This window comes from Sinocyclocheilus anshuiensis, unplaced genomic scaffold (genome assembly GCF_001515605.1).
Source record: "Sinocyclocheilus anshuiensis isolate Anshui unplaced genomic scaffold, SAMN03320099.WGS_v1.1 scaffold1032, whole genome shotgun sequence".
NCBI lineage: Eukaryota > Metazoa > Chordata > Actinopteri > Cypriniformes > Cyprinidae > Sinocyclocheilus > Sinocyclocheilus anshuiensis.
Window position 1 is genome coordinate 724,380 of NW_015549638.1, and position 27,985 is coordinate 752,364.

The window sequence follows — 27,985 nt, forward strand, 5'->3', positions numbered from 1 at the left end:
AGTTAAATGTCTCGAAGCCACCTGCAACTGTTTGGAGGGTGTCATATTTGCCAGTGGCCCCCACCTCCCGAGGCTCCACAGACCCTCACTGCACAAAGAAAAGAGTAAGAAAATGGAGAAAAAAGTGCTGTGCTAGCAATAAGTAACTAATGCATGTTTGCGGAAAGACAACTCTACACATATCTTTCGAACTTCTACACACCCTCTTATTCAAGCTCACCAGCTGATGTCAAAGGTTTGGCCTTGGGGAAGTTACACTACCAACAATAGTAATTTAATAAGGCTGTGTCTTCTGATGCATGTCCGGGCCAGAAAGAAAGTGGGAGAAACTGCAGACTGGACTCAAACTGGAGAGGAGAGCAGGCGGACCAAGAGATTGACTGCAACCACAAAACCAGAACCAGACACTTCGCCTCCACCTGCACAAAACAAAATCAGCTCTATGACTGAGATGAGCAGGTAATATTTTTCATTTCTGTGTACTTTATGTGGTGGTGATGCAATAAGGAATTGGGTGGTGGGTGTGGGGGTTCATGGTTTTTCTGTAGTTGAGTATTGAGATATTTTAAATGCCACTTTCTTGTATTTTCCGTATACTTTCTAATTTTCTGTCTTTGTATAAGATAATTAATTTTGTATTTTAATTGTAATTGGAAAAAAAAAATGTAGAAACAGTATCATGAACTTGCAATGTATATGTATTACGTGTGTACCAGCATCTAATTAATAGCTTGTGTGATACAACACAAAAGTGCCAAAAAGTAACAGTGTTAGACATTCACCATAATAGCACCATGATATTTTTTAAATACCATGGTATAGATCAAAATACTATGGTATGACCATATCACCCCTGTACCATGGTACCAGGACAGTTTGATTTTAAAGGAAAGTCCTAGATTTTTCTTGTTTAAGCAGCGGAGGAGGTGTGTTATAATGTGCAATTAATTATTTCAACTTCAATTAGTTTATCTTTTTGTAAAGCTAGCATTAATGGATGCTCTAAATGTAAATTCTACTGATGATAGAACTAATGCAGCTTTTTGATGTTGGCTAAAACAATTAGACGATACAGAACATTTCATTAGAGATTTCTGTTCAAATCATGTTTCTTAGAAGCATAAAGATGTGAAATTGGACAGTGGACATTTGTACGGCACACTAGCCACAGAGCTAGAGCCAAATGTGGAACTGTGTGTAATTAACATAACTGGCTGAGACACAATGCCCCAAACAGGAAATTAAACATCTTTGAGAGCATGTGTTTTCTTTTAGGTGAAGCATAAAATTTGTGTTGACTATGTCCACCTATGATGGATTTTTTTCCTTGTTGCATTTCATTTTGATGATCAACTTCTGTTCTTTTCCATTCAAAGATGCTGGTATATTAAGTATTTTGCTATTAAAGACATTAATTAACCACAAAGACCTAGCATTCAAATATTGTTTACCAGTCTCAGAGTTCAAAATGTTTAGATGCCTAGTGAGGTTTCATGAAGATACCCGCAAAAACATAACAGTTATCATTAGCACTTAGCACTGAGCAGTTTGGACTGTTTTGATCATAACCAATAGATGTGACTATTTAATCCCTGACTTGCTGCTCTCACGCAAGTTAGGACAGTTCACCTACCTGGGTGACTAGAAAATCCAGTCTGAAATCTGTAAGCCATGTCTAGTCTCACAGGTGCGGATATTAGAAAAGTTGGCACCAGCTATGATCTGGGGCTTTTGTCGCAGACTAGTCGTAAACACAATAGGGTGACAAGGTTTAGTCTTGTGTGATCTTGGTCTCAGAGACTTATAGAGGAGCAAGTCTTTCATATTTTTCCCTGTTGACACTATTAGATGTATATAAGTATTGCACAGTTTGTCTGCATGTATTGAAGCCATCATTGGAATAAACAGATATCCAAGATACAGAGTATTTTAATAGGCCTAAACCTCCTACAGCTAGATGCTAATTGCTGCCCTGAAAATGACCTCTTGTCATGTCCTGTATTTCGGAGCCTAATGCTCTTAGTTGCCGATTTAGTGTTGCAGACCTCGACACAGACGTATTCCGCGTTTAGAGCACTTTTCAGTTCCTGTGAATAATAGGTTTTGAATTCTGTAACTGGATTAGGTTGCTGTTTGTACGCTCTGCCCTTTAGACCACTGGTTCTAACGTAGAGCAGCCCCATCCTTGACACGAGATGCTGGATAATAGACTGGATTACTAATGGTCGTAGATTTCGACTGGAGGAGCCCATTACAGGGGATTACAATGACAGAGTAAGTAGTTGTTGTCGTCAGCGGAATTGAGAGCAAGTAATGAGACAACACAATCAATGCTTGGCAGTCAAACAAAGACACCATACAGTATGTGGCTACCTGTGCCGACTTCAAATCAGCCTCTAAATCCAGACTAGTGCTCCCGTGGGGACAGAAATTTCAGCACATGATTTTTGGCAATTGTACACATTAAATAACAAACATGTGCAGACTTTTCTCATTACTCATTTTGCAACTGTAAGCATCGCCAAAAATAAAGCAGATCAATTGTCATTTACCAGTCAAGCTGAGAGGAAATGCATAGATAGATAGATAGATAGATAGATAGATAGATCAACTCTGATTCATCAACTTAGTGGTCTGATTGAGACATTTGTTTACTCAAAGACAGGTGTTGTTTTGAGGGACGATGAAGAAAAGAATGAAGCATGGTATATAGGCCTGTATTAGCCTAATTATAACTGGGCCAAGGCCCATGTCTTCTTTTGACCAACACGCTGGTTTAAGCATTGTCCATCCCCACAGGATTATGACTCTTGATCTCAAGAGGATATGATTGGCTAAGGCTGTGTCCAGTGTGTCCATCTGTGAAGGGATCATGAGATGCCATTGACACTACAAATAGGGGCAGGAAAGGGCAAAGTAGCTCAGAGTTGAGGCATCTGTACCCACAGCAAGAGATACAGTAGCAGAGCCCCAAGAAGTCAAAGGTAAGACTCTAGCATTTGTGCAATGGTAATGTGCAGTTAATTTTTTAATTTTTTTTGGCAAAGACAGTGCCAACTTCCATACCAATAGAAAGCCTCCAGAACTACATACTGTGAGCTAGGAGCCATTTTTCTGCTTTGATCTCCATGGCTTTGTATTTAATTTGTCTTGCAGAAGTGCACAGTGATGAGAGTTCATTTATGGCACTAAAGTTTTCAGCTGTATTTTGATGCATTTATCCACTGAACCGTTTCTGCAAAGCCAGTATGGAGGTCATGATTTAAAAGGCTTTTCTTACTTTGAGAGATCTTAACAGGTGAAGCTGGCTCCACCTGATCTGATCACTAGGTATCCATGGCTTCCCTTTGATCCCTTCTGGTTTAGTGTGAGACTGCTGCCCATAGAAAATGATCTCCAGACAGTCACTTGGAGCTCAGGACCAAAAATGTAAACCAGATGAGACATATTATTTCTTGCATACACACTTGACAAAGCTCAAACTTGCATTTGACAGATAGGAATTTTTTTGTATGTATGTGTCCCTATTGTAACATGACGGCCAGGTCTTGTTAAAAACCATGCTGTGTTCAACCCGATTTCACAGCAATTTATACATATTTTACAAGGTGGCTAATTTGTATGAATTCGTATGACCTGGCTCGTACAAATTCATACGTTTTGTGAAAAATTTTACATATTTTACAAGGTGCCCAATTTGTAGGAATTCGTACGAATGACCACTCCAAACCCCACCTCTAAACCTACCAGTGGGGTCGTACGAAATCGTACGAATTAGCTACTTCATAAAATATGTACGAATTGGTCGTGAGATAGCATTGCTATGTTTGGTATATCTTCTTGTATTCAGAAATAGAACATATCTGAAAACTTATGTTTGCCAGAGTCCAAGATGTAACTTTGAATGGAGATGAAAAAAGTCTAAAGTCAATTAAAGTTGACCTGGCAGCATATTCTGAGTTTAAGAGGATTACTACTTAGAAGATGAAGACACAGGGAAAGATAATCTTAACTAGAGGATGTTCCTAATTTTTTGTCAATGAGTTTATCCACTCAGAGAACCTGAGGTAATGTAGGGTGGATCTATAGATATTCTTAGTATGGGGGACAAACATTGTTCCAGGCCCTGTGACAACTCTTTATCTCTAAGAGTTATATGGTTTCAATATTGTTAACAGCTGTTTTTGTTTCTTCTCTGTTTCTATCATTTTTCAGGTTAAACCTAACCATGGAGTGGCTCATGGTTGCATTTGTAGCCCTACTTCTGGCCGGCCAAGTCAGCTCTGAAGAAATTCCGTATGAGCACCTTATGTCTCAGATCCAGGCATGTCCTAAAGAGTGCCGCTGCCCTCCAAGTTTCCCTAATGCTGTTTACTGTGACAATAAGGGTCTGAAACACATACCTGTCATCCCTCCCTACACGTGGTACCTGTACCTCCAGAACAACCTGATTGATGTCCTGTCAGCTAACGCAATGCCACACAACTAAGGTGGATCAACCTGAACCGTAACAAAATCACAAGCGAAGGCCTGGAGGCAGATGCTCTAAAGGCTATGTCTAACCTTGTACACCTCTACATGGAAGACAATTTGCTTTCTTCCATTCCATCTTCTCTGCCTGCCAAATTAGAGCAGTTACGGCTCTCCCGAAACAGAATCTCAAATATTCCACCCGGTGTTTTCTCTGGAATGGATCATCTCACCTTGCTGGATCTGCAAGGCAACAAGCTACAGGATGATGCAGTAACTGAGGTCAGTCTGAAAGGCCTCAACAACTTGATCCAGATCAATTTAGCAAAGAATCAGCTAAATACCATGCCCCTTGGCCTACCACCCACAACCACACAGATCTTTTTGGACAGCAACAATATTGAAAAGATTCCGGCTGAGTACTTCAAGGGTCTTCCCAAAGTGGTGTCTCTCAGGCTCAACCGCAATAAGCTGGCTAATGGAGGTATCCCAAAAAATGTGTTTAATCTTTCCAGCATCCTGGATCTACAGCTTTCTCACAACCAGCTCACAGAGATACCCGTTATCTCTTCTGGACTGGAGCACCTGCATCTGGATCACAATAAGATCAAGAGCAAGTTCAAGATCAAAGTTCTGAACATGCACTATTGTACATATTGACTTCCTTTGTATTTTTGGCGAAATCCTTTTGTAATTAGTTAAAGACAGGCCCCAAAGTATCTCTGTTCATACTGTTTCCCGTATGGTCACATTATTGTTCTATCCAAAGCATATGACTTCATTTCTACCATTAAATAAGCAATATAGTCAATTTTAGTTAATAAGTTTCCTTAAGAAGCACCTTCATAACCAAAACACCACGTTATTGACTGTTACTGTAATAAGTTACTGACTGACTGGGCTGCAAGGAAGCCGTCTTAAGGCTTTGGTAAACTTAATTTTCCACATTCTGCTCCATCTTGCATGCAGCCATGTCCGGATCCTCCTGATAAGAAAAATTATTGTACACGGAAAGTGCGAAGTATACTTTGGACTTTAAACTTTGGATGCACGTCCATGACTTTATCAGTAAGATGTGTATTTTTTTTCTCTTTAATTTCCATAGGTGTGAATAGCTCTGACATCTGTCCACCTGATGCACTCGATGACTACCCGGATGAGAAGAGTCCACGTCTCCGTTACCTTCGCCTTGATGGTAATGAGATCAAACCCCCTATTCCACGAGAGCTGATGATGTGTTTCCGTCTCCTCAGGGTTATTGTCATATAAAGATGCCACGCCATCTAGATACTCCTGTCCATTTAATTTACCAGACCTGAAAATGTATGGAAACTAAAACACATGAAAAGGGTCCAAAAAAGGACTATCTTTTTGCAAAGTCAGAAAATAAATATAAAAAAATGTACATTGCTGAAAAGACTAGTTAAGACTAGAATGCATTTCAGTGTGGGTCCAGTTTCACTTATGCTGGTCTAGTTCTGGACTAGCTAGTGAAGCTAATCTGATAAAGCTTTTGACCAAGAAAGCCCTGCTAAATAAGCTCGTTGAGATTGCTGGTGGGGATTCCAGTATCCAAACTATGACATTCAGACGGTCTCCTATTTTGGTCTTTTCAGCAGGGTAGAACTCCACAAGACGGTTCACATATGCATTTGTAGATGGTTTCTCATGACTGTATTGTAAAACCACTGTGCCTTAATTTCATACATATGAAAAACTAGCAGGCCTGATTTGTGGAAAACACCATTATCTGTTAAATGTTCTGTATAATGAAGAGAGCTCCAAAACAATTTCCTAATTTGCAAGTAATGTAATTTCCCCATCCTGTGCAGAAGGAAAAAAACCAAATGCATCTCAGTAGGTGTAGCATTACCCAAAAACTTACCTCACCACACCGTTCTGGAGTGCTTTTGGACAGAAGAGTTGTGGTCTGACTATGGATCCAAATTTTTGGTAGTGAACTGAGTACATAGGGTGGTTTGTTTGACTTTATTGAATGCATGGTTACTCTTAGTAACAACAGCACCAAGAGAAGATTAACTTCCAATTGTTTCTTGCCTCTGTTATAGCGATTGACGTGTACTGACATGTAATTTTTTTTTTAAGTACTTTTTAAAATCTCTTTACATCTTTGTACAATCAATATTTCAATATTCTATCAATATTTAGTGTGACATTAATATTGAGAGAAGCAGCCATTTTAGGACAGAAAGATGTACTGTTTTAATAATTAATGTGTAAATATAGTTTCAATTTAGCAGTTGACAACGGTACTACCAGTGAACCTTCTAGACTGATTTTACAATGTATTTTTCTCTAGAGTATAAAAATAATGTGAATATTCTTTTCAACGCGCAAATGTGATTATTGTTTTTCATGTTTTCATTTACCACTGCGAACTGTGAGAACCATTAGGATTGTCAGATGGAAAACATAAAATGAGATGAACTTTTGTTTGGTGATCTTGATTAAACTGGTTTCAGTTGTCTCTGCATTGTCACTGATTCAATTGTCAAAGTAGAGTAGCCAAGCAGGTAACCTCTTTATAAAGGAATTTTTATATATCCACAAGCAATGTATTCTTCTACAATACTGTAACTTGTGGTTAGACGTGATTTATTTTAATTACCACTCAGTTGTAGCTTTTGCTAAACATTCGGTTCCAGCAAAAGCAATTCCCGTCTATTAAGTCGGTTTGTTTAAGATTTTCAGATGTATTGCAAAACTTCTCATGAGAATGTGGTGTATGAGAAATACTGCCAGCACGTCTTTATGGTCCAAGAGCTTTGTGGTTACAAAAACCTTTTAAAACAAAACAGTGCGCAACTGAAGACTCTAGAACACTTTAAATATTTATACACATCTGACAAAGAGAAAGAGCAACAGTGAGTGTAAAGTACCTGGGTATCTATTGAAACTATAGCTTCATTTATTCTGCAATGCCTGATGCATATATTTTTGGTTGCATCAGTTATGCTGACTTTAGACATGACTGACTGTGTTACATTACGTCCTCCACCACAGTGCAGGGCTGTGCAGCTTAAATTGATCGTACAAGTAAATGGATTTCCTTGGCACTATCCAGTGGGTTTGCACAGATATTGATGCAATGTATGGTCCAGCTAAGGAACTTTCTGGTGCATTTGGTGTCCCTTAAAGGGGTCATATGATGTGATTTCAATTTTTCCTTTCTCTAGCTTCCACCGTGGATGAAGCGGAGTCCAGCCCGGGGTCGTCACATATGGTTGCCGTAAGCCCGCCGGCCGCTACTTCGTCGAATCCGCTGACCGCGCCGTTCTCAAACCTGCACGACACCGCTCACTCTAGCCGCTGGCCTCCGCTCACTCTAGCCGCCGTGTTTCGTTGTGAAAGCAAAACTACTTTGTTTGGCCTTCCAAAAGAGGAACTATATAAAACACGGTGTAAATAATTGAGTAATAATTAAATAAATAGCTGCATATTACATTTAATTAAAGATGGCAGATAGTAACACATAAAAGAGATATGTTTGCACACCCATAAATGTCACATATAATCAAACGAAGTGAGATTAGTGGTCAGTAAAACTGCCAGGGACATGTAAACATGTCAGTGAGACTGAAACAAAATGCAGTATGTGTCAGATGTTATTTTAAAATCTGAATTGCTTGACAGTCCCAGTCCTTAACAGACTAATGCTGGATTTTTATTTCATGTGACTCAGCAGAAATATGATTACTGAGTCGCAGAGACAGAGAATTAGTATGGAAAAATAGACTGAGGCCTGTAAAAACATCCCACCGAACATGAAGCAGGCACTTGTACTGCACTTCCTGATAGGTTAGCAGGTTTTCTGCACAGAGGTACTGAGCAGAGTTGTAGAGTTTTAGCACCAAATCCTGGCGTCGAGCAGAATGGAGGCCTTTTCTACCTCTCAACGTTGCACTAACAGAGGAGCCTCACAGAGGGCCCATTGTGCACCGGGGACCGGCAGATCCCTACATGAAAGCAGAGTATCCCTCATGCTCACCTCAGGAAAAGGAAGACAAATATCTCATACTTAGGACTGAATAACTTAAGTGTCTCTTCAGGAAACAAAAAAGAAAGATGGTTGTAAGGGATTAAAGGATTTTCGCAGTTGGGGGTCTATCAGCGTGCAAACTGTGTGTCCGTTCAGTGTGTGTGTGTGAGATGCAGTGTGGTATGGGGTGGGCGCTGCTGTAGATGCGACCAAAACTCGATTTCTCCCTTTTCTCAGTCTCACTTCTTACCTTCACACATACAGACAGGTAGGGCACACGGGTCTGGGAGTGTGTGCACACGTACACGTCACACACTCAGAAGCATCCACACACAGATACACACTCACCGTGAGTGACCCATTGCCATTGGCCAGGCCCACCAACCCTCTGCCTGTCCAAGCTGAAGAACAGGACCATTTGGGAAAGGAGGAGAAAGAGGTAAGGGTTCTACTGTATGTTCTTCTAAATGCTGCTGCTGTGCTTTAGAGCAGGGACTGGACCTACGGGCTTCTTGGGGTCCCTTCTGCTTCTTAGCCTCAGTGGTACTTGGCCACAGAGGCTAAGCTAAAAAAGCTAAAATGCAATTCACTGGCTGTACTCAGGCTTTCATTTTTTACAGTTTTGTCTTGTATATGACTGATTGCACACCATGGTCTTTATGAATCTTGTAGTTCTTGTAATAGTAATGCACATTTGCTAAGTTAAAATAGTTCAAGTACACATGACTGACTTTACTGAGGCTGTCTTTGTTCTTCTTCTTCCGTTTTTGTTTGTGGATTTCTGGCTTGATGATATAATACTTCCATTCTCCATCATCTTCATGAATTTTCTTACAATAATGACAGTATTGTTGAAACTCAGGTTATTTACAACAGTTTTAAGTGGGTTAACAGGTGATCAGTGTGGTAATGATGACAATTTATACGTGTTCTTTATTGGCCAGTTTACTATTCCTTGGTTTGTGGGGTTTGTTTTGTGTGACTGATATGTTAAAGCTTTTAAGTTGATTTTTTAAGCTTTATCAATAAAAAATATGACTATTCACTGAAAATGTGATAGGAGAGCTGTAAGTACTGTTACAGACAAGAGATGTTTGGTCATTGGAAATGTGTTCAGGTCAAGGGCCATATTATAGAAACTTCCAAGTTTTCAGATTAGTTATAACGGTAATCGCCAAACAGATGGAACGTAATATGTGTCTAATTAAGCTACAGTGTGTGTATATATTTATGCATTATTGGAAGTAAATAAGTCATAAATTTGGCAATATTGGCAGAACCACTAGAGAAGAAGAAATTGTAAAATCAATGAGTATGTGGAATGCTGTCGGGTAGAGCCAAAAACAACATTGGGATAGTTAGTTCTCACACACACATACTCACACGGGGTCCATGCACTGCAAACACTGTTGAGAGTGTGTAAAAGCCAAGCTCTGTGTGCAGTATAGTCCCTCTTTCAGCATTTCCCAGCTGAAGCTGTCAGGCACTGGTACACTGAAGCTTTACTGTGAGACGATTTTTCTTTCATAGATACAGACTGAACTAGTTTGCGCCTCTAATCGATATCACCACTATATAATCTGTATTCATGATGTGATGTGATGGCATGTGTTGATTGGCTTTCAGAAACCCACAGGGAACTAATTTATGTCTAAAAATGCAGCGGTTTCTAGAGTGCAGCTGTGCCCCAAAATAGCCTTTCATGGAGAGTTACGTGGATATGTGTGTGTATGAAAGAGAGAGAGATAGAGGGAGATCGTAACTTTTTGCCATGCTGTCCACAAACCTCGGTGGAATTTCGAACTTGAGTGTAGAGTCAGACACTCATAAAGGGGCTCTGTCAGAGTTCTCCCTCTCTTTTTCTCTCCGTCTCACCCCGAGGACCATGGTCTGCCCATCAAGTACTCCCTGCTCTTCCTCCACTCCAGCTGGTCATTGCTTTCCTGTGAGCCTCTTATCATTCATATAACTCAAATTAGCTCAAATTCTAATGACGATAACTGTTGAAAAAAAAAAAAAAACATTATGGGTTTGACAACAAAATATGAGAAAGAAATATGGACATTGTTAGTTATTAAGAACTTGTGATTAGGGCCATGTGGAATCTAATCCCAGACTTTTATCCAGTCAGCAGAATTTCCCACCAAAATCAGCATAGAAAATGGAAAAACATCTGCAGATTTCCTCTGGGTCAGCTAATGACAATGTGAATATGATGTTTTACTTTCCTTCAATATGTATGGATTTGTGATAGATAATTTACCCACTACTCTTAAAAATAAAGGGGGGGGGGGTAGAATGTTTTAGTGAACAGTTTCTATACAAACCATTTTTTTTTCTTATTGTAAAGAATATTTAATGATCTAAATGAACCTTTTGTGCAATGAAAATGTTCCATGGATGTTAAAGGTTCTTCATGGAACCATATAGAACTTTTTTTTTTTAATACATAAAGAACATTTCCATGACGTGCTATATTTACACAAAAAAATACTTTATATGTCATCATTATGTTTAAAAAGAAACCATTTATGATGTCAGGCATCTCACCTGTGACCTTTCAACTTTAAAGCACAAAGCAGTCATTGAGTGCATTCAAGATGGCTGCTGGGTTAGGTGGTGACTTCTTGGCTCTTGCAAGTGAGTTAAAGACTTTCGAGGTTTATATTTCAGTACCACTGGCTGTCTAAACCCTGGTAATGAACACTGAGTTACCCAACCTTCAAAATTTGTGTCCCGCAAAAACATCTTTATACTTATGCCCACAGAACCATGCAGACACTGTAAATGCAAGGAAGGTAACAATAGACTATTGATTGGAATTTTGCTTTTTAATTGATCTTTGCTGTGATTTTTATGTACCCCAAAATAAATTTGTATGTATATACCCAAAAAAGAAGCAACTTTTTTAATGGATGTGTATAAATAGTACTTGGTGAGCCAAATCCTTGATTTTTAAGACACATATGCCTGTTGTCACAACATGTAAATTAATCTCCCGAGGGTGTGATATATATTTCTTTAAATTATCACAAATATAAGAAATTTTATAAGGTTATGTCACTTGATATATTGTGGACTGATTATGCTGTTATATCCAACCAGCCATTCATGTCCTCTGTTTACTAACTCTATTGCAGCTCTTCTACATGAACATTTTAAGATCTCACCAGACATTAATCCATCTGATTCTATGTCTAGCAGGAAGATGGTAACGCTGAGGTTGATGTGGGGACTCCTGGTCATGTGTGTGGTGGCAGCCTCTCCCCGCAGATACGTCCGACAAGCAGAACTAGATAACTACGACAACAACAATGTGGATTTAGACCTGAATGTGGATAGCGATGATGTCTATGACTATTACGATGGAATTGATGAACCACAGGTGAGTCATTCAAGAATTTTGGGATGACCCCATTTTTGCAGCTTTACTTTCCATAAATGAGTATTGCATTAGTACATGAACTCTTTCCTTTCAAACAAGCAAGTAAAAGTACTGTTTTCCAATGTATGTCTCATCTAAGTGTTTCGAATCAAGCCTTATTGATATTTGGACCACGATTGCTGATTCCTCTCTCTCCATATTCATTAGTTTCCTCCAGTCTGTTGAGATGGCTAATGTTCAAGCATTAGACTCAGTTCTAATTGTCATGCAGGAATGTATTTCTGCAGTTTTGCTTCAGGGCGTGTTGACAACTTTTCATTTGCTCTGCTGATCCAAATGTTCCTGGGGATAATAGTATCCAGCTATGTCAGTCTTTGGTTTATGATTTCCATTTAAAAACTGGTTTTAACCCAGCTGCTGTGCTTCAGGGAATGTTCACTGAGGGAATGTGGGCCTGTATTTACTCATCCTCTTTGATTTCAGATCAGTGTTAGGCTGTGCATACTAATATTCGTCCCTTCTCAGTGAAGTGAAAGAACTGCCATTTTCAGTAAATTGCCTATTTATGATACAAAGCCAAGTTTTTGTTCTTGTACTTTGTTTAAAAAACTGCTTGTGGACAGAGGCATACTGGTGCAGCAAAGTTCAGTGTGTCAAACTGATTTATCATACTTTTTTTAATGTAACAAATACTTTTCTTGGACATATCATCTGTATGATGGACAGACCAGATGTTGTTGAATGTGAAATGTTCTCAGCTGAATTTTCCACTGGCACAACCCTATGGAATGAGAGGCAGACACTGGCATTTTTTACTGTACTGAAATACACTCATAATCAATAGTTGTACAACACTAGTCATTCTCGTGCTTGTCAGATTTTTTCACTTAAGTGGCATTTTTTGCCTGGATGCACAATAACATCATTGGTGGTAGCTCAAAGCATCTAATTTTGCCAAAGTTTTCGGTCTAGTTCGTTGTCATTTCCTAAATTACATTTGTAGCAGCACCCACATTTAAAATATTTTCATTTTAAAGGAGTGTTTTAGTTAAGAGCATTGATTTGGGAATGTCTGGTATTATTATACTTAATGTTGCACATCTTTACACACTTTATTGTATTAAATGTTGTTGTAAACTGAGTTGTGCACTGAGGTTTGATAGCCAGAAGTTAAGCTGCGGGTATGAAGAAATGTATTCAGTAAAACGATGAGACAACAACAACCAGTTCATCATCTTCAGCATGGAAAAAAGTTGGGCCAAAACTATGTTTGACTGGCACAAACCAAGATGGGTTTTTAGAAGAATTACACTGAAGCCAAGAGACTTAACTTGATCCTGATGTGAATGTTATGTAGTTAAACCCACAATCAAAAGCACACTTGTGAGTTACAACACATTTTCCTTGTGTAAGGCTCTTCATTTTCAACTCTTCAGGATATTATGAATGTTTCATAAAGTGTGGGAATATCTGTTGTTCCTCACCATCTGGAGATTTTTTATTATTATTATTATTAAGAAATGAACCGTTTCAGACGTGTTAAGAAATGTTTCAGAACTGTAGTTTATTTTGATTTCTGGTACAACTTCTTAATGTAAATAAACTGACTAAATGTATCTTAAATTTAGACAAAAACGTATCTATAAATATAATCTTACATAACTGAGTACATGTCAAGACTCTGTTTTTGAGTAGTTACAAGTTGAAGTTGCTTGTATATGTAAGAGTGCTTGTAGGTTCCTTAGGTGCATGCCTGTATTTGTCTGTGTAAATGCATGTATGAACAGGGACATATAATGTATGTGCAGGTGTATTTATATTACTCTCACTAGAGTGACTGCTGAAATGTTGCTCCTGATGCCATGTGAATCTTGGGGGTCTAAAGGTTGGACTTATAATATACTCAATATACCTGTTCTAGAGGTTTCTGAAAAAGCATAAAGCTATGCCGACAAAAAGCACGAAGGCATACAATCCTTTATGTATAGTTGCAATACAATCTATGCATGTTTGGTCATTTTTATGCTTACTTTTCTCTATTTTGCAAATCAGTCCCAGCATGATGAAAAATAAAACTAACTTTCAGTTTAATCTAATGACCCCTTTATGTAAAAGCATAAAACTAACTGTTTCATTGCTTCCACCACAGAAAGATACTTTCAAACTTCAACTTTCAACATTTATTCAGTGTACATTACTTTATAAAATCATCTTTTGTCTACCCTTTCTGACTGAAGAACAAAATGCTGACAGGCTTGTGAGTCACAGGCCTGGCTGCTGTAGAATAGATTTAGGTAGGGGTTCCAGAAAGCTCTCATGCATCTCAGTATCTGAGTCACTAGCACTGTTTATTGCTTTACACATTGTTGATTGCTCTTAGCCATCCCTTTAGCCTTTGGCTTTGCGTGTTTGGCTAGGTTTTTGTATGAAAAAGCAAGCATATTCTAAGCAAGGCCTCTCAAAGGCTTGTTGTTTTATGGACTCTCAGCATAGATTTTGGCCATTTGCCTTTATACCTGACTGTTGACAAAATTAATAGTGTAGTGCATTTGAATAAAATAACTGTTCTATAGCTTAATAATGGTGTTTTTTTAAATATTATTTAGTATGATAGGTTCAAGTTGACCATTCTGTGAGACAACTGAGAGACATCTCTGGAGTTAATTCAACACTCTGGAAAGAAGATGTTCAGAAATATGTATTTTTCTGCTACCATGTATGTCTTGGTTCCACAAGGACCATTTCTGGAGAATTGCAGCTGCTTGCAGATAAGACAGTGAACGGTTTCATAGCTCCCCACTCTGGATTGTAGTGGAATCGAATACAAAAAAGCTGATAAAACTAGTCAACATTACAACATTTGTAGAGTAAAAGAAATGAAAAATGGACCATTTTAAAGTCAAGTCAAGTCAAGTCTGCTTTATTGTCAATTCTTCCACATGTACAGCACATACACACAGAGAATTGAAATTGCGTTACTCTCAGACCCTTGGTGCATACAGATAACACTAACAGTAGAACATAAATACAGATATACAGATTAAATATAAAATACAACTATACAAATAAGGTAAAATGTAAAGAATAAAAAAAAAAAAATATATATATATATATATATATAAAAAAATATATATATATAAAGCAGCACACGGCAGCTAGAGTGCAAACCAGTGAAGTAAACAACAGTGCAGATATAATGATTTGTAGTGCAAAAAGAGCTTATTTAGACTGATTAAAGTGACTGTGTGTGTGTATTTGGGAGGGGGGAGTGGGAGACGCGACGAATACGTACAAAAACACTGCGATTCACAAGACAAAAAACACGAAAACACCTTTCTGTCGGGAGAGAGAGAAGCCGCAGCGTGTGAACGCGCCGCCATCTTTAATCATCTGAAATTAAAAATCATTAAAAATCAGCACATCAATATGATCTGTAATTTGTCTCACACCTTACAACAATTAGCATTTATAAGGAAGAGGGTGACTTTGAAAGCTTTGAATGCATAGGGCGATACCAGTGAAAAGCCTGTTCTCTTTTAATGGGACAGCATTTGCTGAGTCACACCTTTTACTGAACCTCAAAACTGTTTCTGTCACAATCACTTGTGTTAATGTGTCTGCATTTTTTATAACCATATGTGGTGTGAATCAGTTCAGTATAGCTCAAGGGTGTTCAGTCCCACTCATGGACGGCAAATATCCTGCAGATTTTAGTTCCAATCTGCCCCAGCAAATCTAACTTGAAGTTTCTAGTCATCCTCAAGACTTTGATTAGCTGGTTCAGTTGTGTTTAATCGGGGTAGGCGCTAAACTCCACCTTACGGTGTCCTTCCAGGAGCAGTATTGGATACCTTAACAGAGTGAGATAATTATGTTCTACTTGTTTTCTGGAGTCTTTTTAAACCAGAACTTTAAATTGCTTTAGCATGTTTAAACCACAATTATTTAAACCATCGGCAGTCTGAAAAGGCATCGTTAGGGTTTGTAACATAACAAAAATGAGTATAGTGTACTGACCTAAATTCTTCTTGCAGATAGAGATTGGCACCTTGAGCCCTGATGAGGACATTGATCCTTCACATCATGCCTCATTGGAGGAAGAAGAAGAGGAGGAGGTGGAGCATGTGGAGCATGAAGAACGGAGGACCGTTGAGGGGAGAGAGGACAAGGAATTACCCATAAAGCCTCAGCTTATTCCATCTGGCTCTGGGGAGTCCGGGACTCTGATGGGCCCTAGTGCACAGGGAGGTCTGTACTATTCATGGACAAATGCACACACTACTAATTGTCATGACCAGCCTGCCAACCATTTCATCATGCTGTCATTCCATTTAACTGGCAATCTGATTGGTTAAATGTGTTTTAATAATTCTTTAACTTGCTTTTTTTGTGCATCATATTCAATTCATCACTCATAGTGTTTACTGAACCAGTCCATATGGTATGGTTCTAAGTGTAATTCTAATTCTAATAACTGTTCTAACACCTAACCTTGTCTTGAACAAGAGGAGGAGCTTCGTCTGACGCCCATTGACATCCTTCAGATTTCTGGGGACATTTCGAGTTCTGGTGACTTGGGCTCTGGAGACTTACTTGACGACAAAGCATCTGGTTCTGGAGAGCCTTTGGGCTCTGGAGGTTCTGGGGCCTCTGGTGACATATCAGGTTCTGTGGACTCAGAGGACCTTGGTTCTGGAGTCTCTGGGCATTTTGGTTCAGGCATAATATTGATCTCAGGTGGAGGTCAGTACTCAGGACTTTGGTTTGCTTTATATATTTACGCTGTCAAAAAAAGTGCTTTAAAATGTTATCTTTAGGGGTACAACAGCTTGTCACTGGGGCAGTAACCTTGTGCCTTATATCCCTTTAAATGGTGCATATTAGATGTCCCTTTACATTTTTTAAATAGTATAGCTTGAGAGGATTCTTGATTACTTTAGCACAATATTAGTTTTTTCTGTCCAATTTACGGTCTCTACCTGTTAGACCTGTTGGGGAGGGATTTCCTGAGGATTTTAAAGCAAGGAATCATGATCTGTAATTCACAACCATTTAACAGTTTTGTATCGGTTAAAATTTTGATCCAAAATGGGTAACTCATAATTATTGCCAGCACTGCTGTTATCTCATCTACTTTTGAGGAGGCTAATTTCCTTCTTGCCACCCCACCTTGTCTCTCACAAGAGGAGGAGCTCCACTTGACGCTTGAAACCATTCCACACAAGGCCTCTGGGGAGTCTGGAATCTCTTGGGTGTCTGGAGCTTCTGGGTTACCTGAGGTGTCAGGAGAGCCTTCAGCCTCTGGGCTTCTTGATGTATCTGGAGAGCCTGTGGCTTCTGGGGTACTTGAGGTATCAGGAGAGCCTGGGGCCTCTGGAGTACCTGAGCTGTCAGGAGAGTCTGGGGCCTCTGGGGTACCTGAGGTGTCAGGAGAACCTGGGGTCTCTGGGGTACCTGAGGTGTCAGGAGTATCTGAGGTTCCAGAGATTTCAGGAGAGTCTGGGATCTCTGAGGTGCCAGAGTGTTTCGGAGAGTCCAGGACCTCTGGGGTGCCTGAGACGTCTGGAGAGCCTGTGATCTCTGGGCTGCCTGAGGCGTCTGGAGAGCCTGTGATCTCTGGGCTACCTGAGTTGTCTGGAGAGCCTGAGATCTCTGTGCTGCCTGAGGTCCCTGAAAAGCCTGGAGTCTTTGATGTGTTTGGAGGGTCTGGGGTCCCTGAAGAGTCTAAACAGCCTGAGGTCACTTTGGAGTCAGGAGAGTCTGGGATCCCAGAGGAGTCTGGGGTGACTGAGGTCCCAGTCGTCACCACTGAAATATTAACTCCTGATTTAGATGAAGGTCAGTAACATGATATCAATACTATGCACTTCTATGAAATCTGGTAGTGTTGGTTACAACTTACTAGAATCATTTTTAGAAGAATAGTTTAGACAAGCTTAGCAAGAGTTACGATCACTATTGAACTTGTTGCACCCATCAATTCTAGGCTCTAAGCATTTTCTACCAATCCCCTGATATTATTCCCTCTGTGACACCCATATACTTAATTTAACTGTCTAACCTTGGTTAAATGTGTATTCATTTGCTTTGGTGTGCATTATAACAATAATAATCATTATAACTTCTCAGTGTCAGTATTACTCACTGTCTGTCCTGTTCCATTGTCCATGTGCTAATCTGTCTCCTAACACCTTCATGTTGTTGTGTTTAACAAGAGGAGGAGATACTCCTAACTACCCCGACCACTCCCTTGGAGGGGACTGGGGGTGATATAGGGTCAGGGGTACCTGATATTGACACAGATACAACAGGTCAGTATTTCACTTGTATTTAATCATTCTGAAGGCAATTGAAATGATTTCATAATATGTATCCTCAGTAGTTCTAAGACCTGTTCAGTGTATCTAATGAAGTTCTGTTGCTACCAGAGATACCTACATATCACTATGAAGTTCTGTTCTGCAATATTGTGCAGAGGTGTCCAATCCTGCTCCTGGAAGGCCACTATCCTGAAGAGCTCCAACACACCTGCCTTAAGTTTTTTAGTCCTCTTGAGGACCTTGATTAGTTCAGGTGTGTTTATTTGGGTAATGGAGCTAAAAGGGGCTTTCACACCAGAGGAACCTTTTCATAGTTCCACCAATAGGAACGTATTTAGTTGTAAGAACTCCGTTTGGGGGAACTAAATTAGCTCCTACTTTCGAGTAGGGTCTAAAACAGTTCTATAGGAACTACGGGTGACATACATGTACGATGATTGGCCAAATGCACACGAAACACCAGCTACCCAGCATTTTTAAAAAGCAGTGTAAAAATATTTACTCCATGAACATGGAAAACAGCAATAACAGCATTTACCTGTTGTCTGCAGCATTGTGTTCTTTTCTCAGCCTCGATGATATGTAACTCTGCAAGTTGTCATAGGAGATTTAGGGTGTATTCACACCAGGAAAGTCTGCTAGTTCACTTGCTTTGGTCTGGACCAAATGCAATGTTGATTTTTTTTTGGTGCGGTTCACTTTCACACTGCCCTTTTTGCAAGTTAGCCAGAAACTGTAAACAAAACCACAGGTGTGCTTAAGGTCATCCATTCATTGGTTCATCCATTCAACCATACCAGAATTCGTTTGGAACCTCTTTAGCTGGGTCTCGGTATGGTTGTTTGGTGCGCACCCAAGTGTGATTGCTGTATTCACACCTGCCCAAAAGATCTGCGCCAAAGGGGGAAATGAACTTGATTCAATCGAACCAAACAGGACAGGTGTGAATACACCCTTAGTCAGATTTTCATGCTCTTTCAATCGCGTAAATTCTGCGTTTACATTTTATTTCCGTTATCACGAAACCCACGACACACAACAAAAACAACTCTGATCACTGAATAAAGTGAATAAAGACGTCGCTGTCGGCCGCTTCAGAGTTCCTGGTGCCAGTGCAAATGCAACCAGGAAAACGGCCAGAGGGAGAAATTGATTCTCTAGGAAACACCCTGCTGGCTAGTTCCTAGAACTACGAGGTGCGAAAGCGCCTATTGTCTGCACTAAAGTGGCCCTCCGGGAGCAGGATTGGATACAGCACATGTTCATGTGACTTTTTTAGTCTCTTAACGATATGATACAAAAGTGCAAAAACTATTTGCCTCATGTCTCCAAACAGGTGGCCCCTGGCATATGCATCAGTACAGTTTCTGTGTTTTAATATGTATTTGTGTTTGTCTTCTGAATGCCACCTGTTAATTTGGTGGTAAGGTATGGGTACCTGTATGCTCTGCACCTGCCTGGTCGGATCTGTGTACTGTGATGACCTGAAGCTGGACCATGTTCCTCCCCTCTCCAAAGAAACCACTCATTTCTATGCCCGCTACAACAAAATTGCTAGGATCGGCAAGTCTGACTTCGCCAACCTGAGTATGTGTTTCATCAAAGGGACAGTCAATGTTTTAATCATGTCACAGTTAAATTCAAGTCAATATGAAATTGACAAAAATTTATCAAATCAAGCTCTGCCCTACATTTTTTCTAGCTGAATATCTGGTTTCATAAAAATACATCAGATTACAGAAGTAAAATGGGTTGCAAATGGCAATTACTGTTTACTTGAAGCCAAGAGTTCAGCAGTTTGTCTAATAACATTTCATAACCAGATCTGTTAGCTTAAGCAACATTTGATAGCATTAGCTCGATGCTAAAATATGAATTTGATGTTTTCATGAACTTTACTGAATGGTCTTTTTGTCTTCTGTTGTCATAAAGATAAATTAAAGAGGATCGATCTGACTAGCAATGGCATATCCAGGATTGATGATGATGCTTTCTTTGGCCTTCCTGCTCTGGAGGAGTTGGTATTACGAGAGAATTATATTAGACAACTTCCTGCTCTGCCACCCTTTATGACCCTTATTGATGCCTCTCTCAACCAGCTGGGCAGCACTGGCATTCAGAGAGAAGCTTTCAAGGTAAAAAAATTAATTTAAAAAACAATAACGTGGAGTTTAATGACAAAGCATTATCCCACCTTTAGCCCATTCTTAAGCTTTCCTTGCATAGTGTTCCTTGATCCTGTGATAGCCTACTGTCGTGCAAACAGACCTGAGGGAACAACTTACAGTTCATTGAAGTTAGAGAAAAACCAGACAGCAGGAAAACGTCCACTTTCTATGGGAATTGCTGCTATTACTAGATGTGTTGAATGTACCTTAGACAATTTTGTTTGACGGGATTGTCATCAGCTCATGTTTTCTGTTTCCAGGACATGCCAAGGCTACTTTACCTTTACTTGACAGACAACAACATAGACCACATCCCGGTTCCTTTGCCTGACAGTCTGCGCTCTCTGCACCTACAGGTACCTGTACTCCCACTTCACTAGTGCCACCTTGTGGACATGTATGGCACTTGCCAACTAACTGAAACTGACATTTGTTTAGATTTTAATTTAAAGAGCTAGTTTACTTTTAAGAAGTCTTCCTGGTGATCTGCATAGTGCTTTTTAATGAACATTGACATCTTTGCTGGATGCTACATTGAAAACATTCTCCGTTTTATCATTCAGAATAACAATATCCAAATGATGCATGAGGACACCTTCTGCAATCCACATGACTTGAATTACATCCGCAATGCTCTTGAAGACGTTCGCCTGGACGGTAATCCCATCAACCTCAGCAGAACCCCACAGGCCTACATATGTTTGCCACGTATCCCCGTTGGTGCCCTTATTTAAGCTGAGAAAACGCACACTCAAATGCACGCGTACAAAACTCACACGTATGCACAAACTCCTCTGTGAGTACCTCTCTCTCTCTCATTTTTTTTTCTTTCTTAACTTTGGGCTCAAGCAAACACTTGGATATGAATGGCTGTATTTAAAGGAGCTTGGCATAAATACATAAACTCACACTCTCACAGGAGTTCTAGTGGACACTTCCAACTCTACACTGCTTGTGTTTCTACCTTTTTACACAGTGCATACTTTTCATAATGTAGGTGGTTTGCAATCATATCTGGATTTATGACGTCTCAAAAACACATATGTGTCTAGCCTCATAAACAATCTCTTTTAGAGAAACATAGAGAACCATGCATAACTCCGAAAAGTTTTTTTATTTATCAAATACTAATGAATCTTTGAGGAAAACAAGATGTCATTAATCTACAAGTGCAAATATTAACAAAGCCGCACAAAAACACTCTTTTTGTTTGCTGTACTGGTTGCCTGTCTGGGGTTAGCTGCAATAGCCAGCCCAAATTGTTTAAATAGGTTTGTTTTGTAAATGAAATATTGTTAATATTCATATAGAATTGAACAAATGTTTATCATAATTAGCATAAACTAATTGAAGCTGGCGCTCAATGAATTTTTTGAAAGGTAAATTTGACTAATGCAATAAAAGAAGCATTCTAACAATGAATTTGTTGTAAAGTCTGTACTGTAATATAAATATATATAAGCTGTTTTTTTTATTTAACAAGAACTGCAATATTTTGGTATATCACAATTCAAGCTGTTGTTATGACCAATGGCCTTCAAAATGAACATTTCAGAACTGTTGTATTGGCTGAGGGGTTTGAGAATGACTAGGGGGAATGGGGGGTAAATATTAGCTCAGCATTGTGTGTTTTGTATGGAAATAATCACACCTGAATAAAGTTTTCTGATGCCCTCTCCAAAACAGAGGTGGCTTAACGTTTTCATTGTTAGCTTCAAAGGCATGAAAGCAACACTTATCGCTCTCTTAAATAAGCATAGCTATTAACATTACAAAACCAATCACTGTAACACAGCACAATCCACTTCTGGCAACAGAAAACGGTTTTACTTCAAACAGAAGGTGTACAAAAATAATGACATATACATAATGGGTCCCATTCAGAACATTTAGTTCCATTTTAGAAGTTCTCAATGAGCTTTTCAAACAGGTTGAGGAATTTCTGCCTCCTCTCTAAGGAAGCCGGTTCCATCACTAAGGGAATTGAGGTATTAGTTCCTTCTGTATTATCGTTCAGATTAGCCGTCTGCTCCCCTTTTTCCGTCCCACGCTGCTGCTCTAGAATGGCGCGCTCTCGTTCAAGCTTTGCCCTTTCTCTGTCGAGAATCGCTCTTTCCTTTTCCAGCTGAGCTCGGATATACTCCACAGAGGCCCTGTCTCTCTCCACAGCGGCCTTTTCTCTCTCCAGAGAGGCCCTGTCTCGGTCCAATGCTGCGAGTTCTCGTTCCACTCCCGCTCTTTCTCGATCTAAAACCATCTTTTCCCGCTCCAGGACCATCCTCTCATATTCAATAGCGGCTTTGTCGCTCTCTAGGATGGCCCTCTCGTGCTCCATCTCGTCCCTGTCTCTGTCCAGCTCTACCCTGTCTCGCCCCATCTCTTCAGACATCATATCATCCTCTTCGACGAACAGCTCGATCTCGCTTCTGTCCGTCTCGCGCGCCCTCTTGCTCCTCCTGCGCGTGGTGTTGTTCGGGCGATACTCACTGTCGTCACCCACTGTAGAAGTGTCTAGAGTGACTTCACTTCCCGCGAGTCTACCCTCCATGGCGTCGTCCATGAGGGAGAACCACGGCCAGTTAGTGGGGTTCACCGAGACACCAGGTGGGGGATTCTTCATTTCCTGATACACACAAGGTACACAGATACAAACAGTTTAAGTAGTGAGCAAGCAGAGTGCACAATCATGCAGATTAGGGTTGTAGAGTGTAATAACACAGTATGATGTTCATAATTATGTGTAAATAATTATAATATCGATATGTAATGGCATTTAATGAAGTTCAGATGTTTATGTTTATTAAAATAAATGACATTTGTGACACTGGACCACAAAACCTGTCATAAGTAGCACGGGTATATTTGTAGCAATAGCCAACAATGCATTGTATGGGTCAAAATTATTGATTTTTCTTTCATGCCAAAAATCATTAGGAAGCTATTTTGTAAATTTCCTACCGTAAATATATCAAAACTTATTTTTTTATTAGTAATATGCATTGCTAAGGACTTCCTTTGGACAACTTTAAAAGTGATTTTCTCAATATTTAGATTTTTTTGCACCCTCAGATTCCAGATTTTCAAATAGTATCTCGGCCAAATATTGTCCTGTCCTAACAAACCATGCATCAATGGAAAGCTTATTTATTCAGCTTTCAGGTGATGTATAAATCATCTGACCCTTATGACTGGTTTTGTGGTCCAATCTCACATTAATTAATTTGTGTATCTTTAATTAATGTAATGTGTAATTATATAATACATTCATGCACCATACTTTTTAAATAAGTTATATAAATTTTACTATATATTTTTATTAATTATATATAAAGTTTATTACATTCTGATGTATAATATAAAAATGTAATTTAGTGTTTAATTAAAAAAATGTTATGCATATAATACATTCATGAAAATATGAAATACATTTTAATGCTAAAATTATATATATATATATATATATATTTTCACACACACATTACATACATATTTAATGACATTCTGGTGTTTAATATTCAAATTTTAATTACTGTTATTTGTAAGTATATAACACACATTACATGGAATTATACTTATAAAATAATTATTTATATATTTACTATATGTGTGTGCTATTGTTTATGTATATAATGAAATCATTCAAATGCATAAGTGTATCTGTAATATACTATGAAATATATTAAAATATGTATATCTAATAATTAATCAAATTGAATTATTTATATATTAAAACATTTACAGGACACTATCGGAAGACTGCAAGGTTCATGGAGTGCTGAACTTATGAGTTGAATGAGGTGTGCTAAAGATGGGCAATATCCAAAATGTGCAGTGCTGGGGGACACTTCCAACTCTACGCTGCTTGTGTTTCGACCTTTTTACACAGTGCATACTTTTCATAATGTAGGTGGTTTGCAATCATATCTGCATTTTTGACGTCAGAAACAGAGAACCATGCATAACTCCAAAAAGTTTTTTTTATTTATCAAATACCTTATACTTCATCTTAAGGTTTTCCCATTTCCTCCTGGCCTGGCTGGCAGAAATTTCCCTTTGCAGACCCAGCTCTTTCAAGATGGCCCTATGGCACAAAGATATGCAGACTTTACACACTAATTGCTGCAGCTTGTAGGCATAAACATCTAATGTATGCTTCTTTATAGGTGCAAAGACTTGAATGTTTGTGTATGCATGTGTAACTGTCTGCTGGTGGTGACTGGTTTACCTATAAGCCAGAGTTGAAGAATTTCTCTTTCCAGTGAAAAGTGAGTCGTTGGTCACGCGCAACTTCACGAATCTAACGAATTCTTCATTTGACACTTGAGGCACACACACACACACACACACACAAATGCAGATATTAATAACGGTAGGACACGTGATTTGTATAATGCATGCATCCAATTTACGTGGCCAGCTCAATGCTGAACTGCTAAAATAAGACAGTTAATTAAATACACTGGTACTTTAAATGCATAAAATTAATTGCTACTCACTTTTATAAATGAATTCTGCATGATCTGGGCCATCCTTAGTGTCCTCAGAGGGACTCTGTACAGTGTAAAGTTCGTGGTCCATACTTGTGTCTGTTGTCTTTGAGTCATCAAGTGCGCTACTCATGGCGCTAGTGCACAAGCGAAGGGCACTAGAAGAGAAAATGGAGGGTTTGCGTTCATTTCTTCTGCTGTTGATTCATGGCGGTCCGAGTGTGCAGGCCGCCACCTACTGGACTGCTGTGAAATCACAATGTAAAAAGTCCGGAATTAAACATGAATTTGTTATTAGAAGTGTATATATTAGCGTAAACCTTTAAAAATGTGGAATTGATATAGAAACCTGCACATTTTTGCAGATATACACAACACATTGTTGGTTTGTTCACATCGTATGGCAGTAGTATGAAGTATTTGAAACAAATATGCTTTATTATTATAGCCTTAAATCTTAACAAAAGCATTCGTTTTCTACCATTCAGGATGTGCTTGTTTGCAAACAATTAAATGACTTTCAAAATCGTTTCTTCGTAAAACTGTAGTTTCGCAGTGGGGGCAGTGATAATGTAGTGATGGTCGACACAGTCAAATCCACATCTGTGAACGGAGAAACCTACAGCATGAAAAATTGTATATTATGAAATTACTGCTGTATATATATTCAAGAAAAACACACTGTAGATGTACGCACCCTCGTGGAAAACTGCCCTGTTAAAATGTCGTGTCATATGCAGCTTTATTTGTCATTTCTGGTAGATTTAAATACAGTCTCAGAGCAAATAAAGGGGCAACGGAAACCACTGCAGCACGTCGTGCATTGATGTAAGGGGGCAGTGAGTGGCCTTTCTGAATCGTTATACGTGTCTAAAAGAAAAACAAGACTACAAATTAATCCGCCAGGAACTTCTAGTCGATATTTTACTTTATAACAGTACAGTAATAGAGGAAAACTGGGTATTATAATAATGCCCCGTGTAAACTAAAGCACCACAAATGTGTTTATCTATAAATTCATCCATAAGCATATTTCCATCACTAGGAACGCGAAAAGCATCCCGCTTTGTGTCAGCTGTCGTTGTCTCAAACCCGTCAATGTCTACTCAATGAGCAGCTTAGTGTCGAGATCAGATGTTGCACGTCTGTCTCGTAACGTAAAATGAGAATCGACAAAAAAAAAAGCACAATATACTCACTAAGATAGGACCAGATGTGCTCTCTTTCATTTTTACATTGTCACTTGTCATGTTTACTAACTCGAGTCCCGGAACTGTTGGCCTACATCGGTTGGACTAAAACTGCTGGCGGTGCTGTATTGTAAATGGCGGTGCAGTAATGCAAATACGCCCTTCGATACAGACAAGTCACTTTGCTTAATGAGCGAGTTTTTGTATGTAGGGTCATAAAAGAACAAACATCTCACACATTTGGGTGGTTTTCTGGAGAAAAGGCTGACGCAAGTAAAGTTTTGTTTCGCAAATAAATGTATTTTATTTTTCGTAAGTCTCTCATCCGATACAAAGATGGCAGCAGAGAGCTTCAAGAGACAGGTTCAAGCAGATGTTTAAACTTTAAACATGGACGTTGCGTTTACTTGGCCTGGGAGCGCCGACATTTTGGAGCGGTCAACATGGAGCTTCAGTGTGCAATATAAGCCGCTTTTGTTTGGGAAATAACACAAATCGAAGGATAAATACATATTTGGGTTGATATTGCTCGAGATGTTGGAGTTCACTACAAAAAGTGGATTTTTTTTAATCTCCCCAAACAGTGACTGTCGCCGAACTAATCAGATAATCAGACTAACCTAATGTAAATGAACACAGAACAAATGATCTCAGTGCAAGGATGTCTCACGCTTTTAAATTAAAAGGGCGTTTTCACAGAGAATACGAAAAAAACCCCCAAAGATCTAGAGACACTTTTTTTTAAGTGGAACAACTTTTAATTTCAGAACTTAATAATAATTATAATATATGTCATTTATATTGTGACATTTCTTTAGAATGCTAGCCTACTTTATGAGATATCGGTCAACCATCTCAGACAGAAAAACAAAGAAAAAGCAGTGCTGTGAAATACAAAATCGTGTTCTGTGTGAACGGCCCTTAAGTCTATCAGGCTGTGACCATCAGTGTCATTTCATGCTGTTTTGGAGTTTTATATCATCTGAAATATGCAAAATTGTTTGATGTTATATGTCAAACCAAGCATTTTAATCTGTAAATAAACAATTCGTGATTGACTAACAGATATTGTCCTTTTCAGTGTGGCGAGTCGATATTCAGTAGTCTAGGCCTATTAACATGTGAAAAGGCTTGCTTGTATACCTATTTTCTTTTTTGTACGTTTGTTTATAAAGTTCCCGATTGTTTTTCTTTATACTTGAATATGTTTTGCTGAAAAGGACCAACAGTTGCTAACGGGGCACTAAGTGTTCATATCAGAGCGCCACTCAACACCGCCGAATAAGACGAGATGAAAGCTGATTCGCTGGAAGCGAAAAACGTCACTTCCGCAAGTTCCTTAAGTACGTGAGACATACGTGCCTTAGCCACGTTTTTGTTTCGATCGTTGGGGAGTAAGTAGCTGGAGCTTGTCTCTGTTGTGGGAGCTCAAAAGCTTGTGTTGTTGTTCTGGTTTAACCACTAGATGATTGTTGTTTAACCATTTACTTTTGGGCAACCAAAGACTGCTTTTTTTTGGTAATGTGTCTTGAATTCACGACAATGAAAGGAAACTACCAGAAGGACATCAAGGCCGCGCCTGATCACAAGAAAATGTGGTCAAAATCAAAGAGGAGGACTTTTCTGCGCGCAAATATGGGAGAAAGGAGGCGAAAGGTCCGCGTTTGGTCGGCCAAGAGACCACAGCTGAGTCCGGACCGTGTCGACGGTACAGCTAACGTTACGGGGAATCAAAGTTACGTACCATCTGTAGCCATGGCACCAAGAAACACGACGCAATATTTAATGGACCTGGTGTACGCTGACCGATTAGATGTTTGTGATGTAAGCCTTGATTTCTCAACGCAGAGTAATGTCCCATCTGATGAGAGCGTTTTCTCAATGTCGGACTCTGATTACGACAGATCTTTGGACTTCCAACAGAGAGACTTCGAGAACGTGTTCTTCGGGAATGAAATCTGACGC

At 39.2% G+C, this 27,985-nt stretch overlaps 2 protein-coding genes and 1 pseudogene across 4 annotated transcripts; 2 read left to right on the plus strand and 1 right to left on the minus strand.

Moving 5' to 3' along the window:
• Positions 1-211: 211 nt before the first annotated feature.
• On the plus strand, positions 212-6,950 carry LOC107659853 (keratocan-like; annotated as a pseudogene).
• A 4,117-nt stretch (positions 6,951-11,067) lies between these two features.
• Positions 11,068-21,379, plus strand: LOC107659828 (collagen alpha-1(IV) chain-like). Its single transcript, XM_016448884.1, has 11 exons — positions 11,068-11,110; positions 11,672-11,855; positions 15,890-15,970; positions 16,025-16,103; positions 16,362-16,598; positions 17,040-17,693; positions 18,071-18,166; positions 19,604-19,762; positions 20,108-20,310; positions 20,604-20,699; positions 20,907-21,379. The coding sequence occupies exons 2-11, from the start codon at positions 11,679-11,681 to the stop codon at positions 21,075-21,077; spliced, it is 1,953 nt and encodes a 650-aa protein (XP_016304370.1). The 5' UTR covers positions 11,068-11,110; positions 11,672-11,678; the 3' UTR covers positions 21,078-21,379.
• Positions 21,380-21,817: 438 nt separating this feature from the next.
• LOC107659854 (SAFB-like transcription modulator) lies at positions 21,818-26,083 on the minus strand. 3 transcript variants are annotated; one of them, XM_016448937.1, is made up of 5 exons: positions 26,030-26,083; positions 24,840-25,076; positions 24,569-24,662; positions 24,337-24,424; positions 21,818-22,966 (listed from the first exon to the last, which is right to left on the minus strand). In XM_016448937.1, exons 2-5 carry the CDS (start codon positions 24,961-24,963, stop codon positions 22,244-22,246), a joined length of 1,029 nt encoding a protein of 342 aa, XP_016304423.1. In that variant the 5' UTR covers positions 24,964-25,076; positions 26,030-26,083; the 3' UTR covers positions 21,818-22,243. The 3 variants fall into 3 exon arrangements, with proteins under 3 accessions (XP_016304423.1, XP_016304422.1, XP_016304424.1); XM_016448936.1 differs by lacking the exon at positions 26,030-26,083 and adding an exon at positions 25,312-25,373; XM_016448938.1 differs by lacking the exon at positions 26,030-26,083 and having other exon boundaries at positions 24,840-25,086.
• Between the last annotated feature and the right edge of the window lie 1,902 nt (positions 26,084-27,985).

What these genes read in the sequence shown, in the direction of transcription:
- LOC107659854 (XM_016448937.1), bottom strand. Translation starts at nt 24,963, where the DNA reads ATGAGTAGCGCACTTGATGACTCAAAGACAACAGACACAAGTATGGAC. An exon ending in TGCAGAATTCATTTATAAAA is followed by an intron (nt 24,663 to 24,839) that starts GTGAGTAGCAAT and finishes GTGTGCCTCAAG; the next exon opens with TGTCAAATGAAGAATTCGTT. An exon ending in TCTTCAACTCTGGCTTATAG is followed by an intron (nt 24,425 to 24,568) that starts GTAAACCAGTCA and finishes TTTGTGCCATAG; the next exon opens with GGCCATCTTGAAAGAGCTGG.
- LOC107659828 (XM_016448884.1), top strand. Translation starts at nt 11,679, where the DNA reads ATGGTAACGCTGAGGTTGATGTGGGGACTCCTGGTCATGTGTGTGGTG. An exon ending in AGGAAGAAGAAGAGGAGGAG is followed by an intron (nt 15,971 to 16,024) that starts GTGGAGCATGTG and finishes AGAGAGGACAAG; the next exon opens with GAATTACCCATAAAGCCTCA. An exon ending in GGGCCCTAGTGCACAGGGAG is followed by an intron (nt 16,104 to 16,361) that starts GTCTGTACTATT and finishes GTCTTGAACAAG; the next exon opens with AGGAGGAGCTTCGTCTGACG.